Genomic DNA, 3,232 nt, shown 5'->3' with positions numbered 1-3,232 from the left:
ATCTTTACAGTGTCACAGTGAAACTTTTACTCACAATAAAAGATATAAATACTACTTCCACCTGAAAATACAGTTCTATACAATTCCAACAGGGCATCACTGTTTATTTATTCATAAACGGTGATTTATTTATTTTATTTTTGTTTATCTTATTCCCAAATACTGTTTACGTTTTATTTGTTTGTGTTTTTATTTTTTAGAGTTTAACCTCTTCCTCTGAAAAGCAGTTTAATGTCAAATATATATTTAAATGTCTGCAAACACTGATCCAATGTAACCCTGTTTGATACTGTTGTATACTGTTTTTAGTATTTATATTTAATAAAAACAAACAAAAACAAACATATAACCGGGTCATTTTGATCAACAAACACAGAATCAAGACAGCTTCAAGTCCAAACTCTGTGTTTTCTAAATATTTCTGCTAAAATCCTGTTGAATAGAGTTTGAAGCAGATGAAAAGTCCATAAATAAAAGATCTGCACGACTCTTTGGTTCCTCAATGTGCTGTTTTCTGTACGCAGTGTGTTTCAACACATGAAGCAGGGATGTAGTGCAGGTTAAAGCACCTCAGCTCAGTTCATCTGCATTTTGAGTCAAGAAGATGTTTTAGTGTGATTAAAGAGCTTTAAAGTAAAAGTGCGTCGTTTCAAACATCAGTGCAAATGCAGTCAAAGCAGTAAAAGTGAAGCTTGAATCATTTTGGTCTGATTCATTCACGTCCTTCTGGATTCACAGTCGCAACAAATCACTGATGAAATGATGTTTGTTTAAATGAGGCTTGAAACGCTCGTTTGGCTCCAGATGATGTTGTGAAATTGAATCGTCTTCTCACAAACGCTTCAAAGAAGACGATTGAATTATTATAGAAGAGGTGAAATCATTCAGAGCCGCTGTCAGTCGGCAAGAGTCAGAGAAATACGGAGCCGCCCCCAAAGACTGAGCTGCCAACAAGTGTTTTATAACTAAACACCGACGTGTTTTCAGACGTGGAGCGGGTTTGAACCGAGGCTTTGTTGTCAACGAGGAAACAAAGTGGCGCTCCTCTTCCTGGAGTGAACACAGCTTGATAACCCCTCCCTCCTCCTCCTGCTCTGAAACACAGCCAGCTCCACCCTGAACTCCACTTATTTCCTTGTTCCCTCCCCTTCAGATCTACACTTTGAAAATGGGTGGAACCAACATGGTGGTGACGTGCAGGAGCTGACAGGCCCCACTCACTGCACACACACCTGTTGTTGAGATCAGAGCTCAGACTAGTTTCACTGATGAGGAAGAGAAACGCACACAGGCGTTGGCACTGAGAGGTGAAATGGCGCAGAAAGGAGTTCAGCTGGACCGGGAAACCTTCTCTTGTTCCATCTGTCTGGATCTACTGAAGGACCCGGTGACTATTCCCTGTGGACACAGCTACTGCATGAACTGTATTAAAACCCACTGGGATGAAGAGGAGGGGAAGAAAACACACAGCTGCCCTCAGTGCAGGCAGAGCTTCACACCGAGGCCTGCCCTGCTGAAAAACACCATGTTAGCAGTTTTAGTGGAGGAACTGAAGAAGACTGGACTCCAAGCTGCTCCTGGTGATCACTGCTATGCTGGACCTGAGGATGTGGGATGTGATTTCTGCACTGGGAGGAAACGGAAGGCCCTCAAGTCCTGTCTCTTCTGTCTGGTCTCTTATTGTGAGGAACACCTGCAGCCTCATTTTGACTCAGTCCCATTCAAGAAACACAAGCTGGTGGAGCCCTCCAAGAAGCTGCAGGAGAACATCTGCTCCCGTCACGATGAGGTGCTGAAGCTGTTTTGCCGTACCGATCAGCAGTGTATCTGTTATCTCTGCTCTGTGGATGAACACAAAGGCCACGACACAGTCTCAGCTGCAGCAGAAAGGAGCCAGAGGCAGAGAGAGCTGGAGGGGAGTCGACTAAACATCCAGCAGAGGATCCAGGACAGAGAGAAAGATGTGAAGCTGCTTCAGCAGGAGGTGGAGGCCATCAACCGCTCTGCTGATAAAGCAGCGGAGGACAGCGAGAAGAGCTTCAGCCAGCTGATCCGTCTCATGGAGAAAAGACGCTCCGATGTGAAGCAGCAGGTCAGATCCCAGCAGGAAACTGAAGTGAGTCGAGTCAAAGAGCTTCAGCAGGAGCTGGAGCAGGAGATCACTGAGCTGAAGAGGAAAGACGCTGAGCTGGAACAACTCTCACACACAGAGGATCACAACCAGTTTCTCCACAGCTACACCTCAGTGTCTCCACTCACTGAATCTACATCCAGCTTCAAGATCCGTCCTCTGAGACACTTTGAGGACGTGACGGCGGCTGTGTCAGAAGTCACAGAGAAACTACAGGACGTCCTGAGAGAGAAATGGACAAACGTCTCACTGACTGGGACTGAAGTGGATGTTTTACTGTCAGATCCACGAGCAGAGCCCGAGACCAGAGCTGACTTCTTAAGATACTCACGTGAAATCACACTGGATCCAAACACAGCAGAGAAACATCTGTTATTATCTGAGGGGAACAGAAAAGCAACATGCATGAGTGAAGTACAGTCTTATTCTGATCACACAGACAGATTCACTACATGGTCTCAGGTCCTGAGTAGAGAGAGTCTGACTGGCCGTTGGTACTGGGAGGTGGAGTGGAGAGAAGAAGTTGATGTAGCAGTCGCATACAAGAATATGAGCAGAACAGATGAATTTGGAAACAATGACAAATCTTGGATGTTATTTTTTTAACAACAACTGTTATTACTTTCATCACAACAAAGTCGAAACTCCCGTCTCAGGTCCTCGGTCCTCCAGAGTCGGAGTGTACCTGGATCACAGTGCAGGTGTTCTGTCCTTCTACAGCGTCTCTGAAACCATGACTCTCCTCCACAGAGTCCAGACCACATTCACTCAGCCTCTCTATGCTGGACTTCGGATTCATGGAGAATCTGCTGCTGAGTTGTGTAAAGTCAAATAGTCAGAAGTCATTTAATGGTTAAATCCTCAAACTTATTTCGTCTCCACGTTTGTCGCTGAGAGCTGATTTTTCTTTCCACGTCTCGGCTGCACACAGATCAGCTGTCACTCACACGTTGTGGGCGGGACTTTGACGTCTTGTCATTAAGTTGTGGTGTAAATGTTTGAGTGTCTTTAGGTGGCGCTCCTTCCTGCGTGTGTTCAGCCACGGAGCCTATCACTGCTCATGGGGATGGAAAAGGAAACGTGTGTGTGCTCTAAATGTCT

The 3,232-nt window shown here is 45.4% G+C and overlaps 1 protein-coding gene across 1 annotated transcript; it reads left to right on the top strand.

The window, feature by feature from the left end:
• Positions 1-1,297: 1,297 nt before the first annotated feature.
• Positions 1,298-2,966, top strand: LOC310952231 (tripartite motif-containing protein 16-like; the record flags this gene model as incomplete). Its single annotated transcript, XM_083920786.1, is given in 2 exon segments — positions 1,298-2,728; positions 2,730-2,966. Coding segments are annotated over 2 exon segments (1,653 nt in total). The 5' UTR covers positions 1,298-1,312.
• Positions 2,967-3,232: the final 266 nt, after the last annotated feature.

The sequence above is a fragment of the Echiichthys vipera genome (genome assembly GCF_963691815.1).
Source record: "Echiichthys vipera genome assembly, chromosome: 1".
Classification (NCBI taxonomy): Eukaryota; Metazoa; Chordata; class Actinopteri; order Perciformes; family Trachinidae; genus Echiichthys; species Echiichthys vipera.
This window is presented reverse-complemented; position numbering and strand designations above follow the sequence as displayed.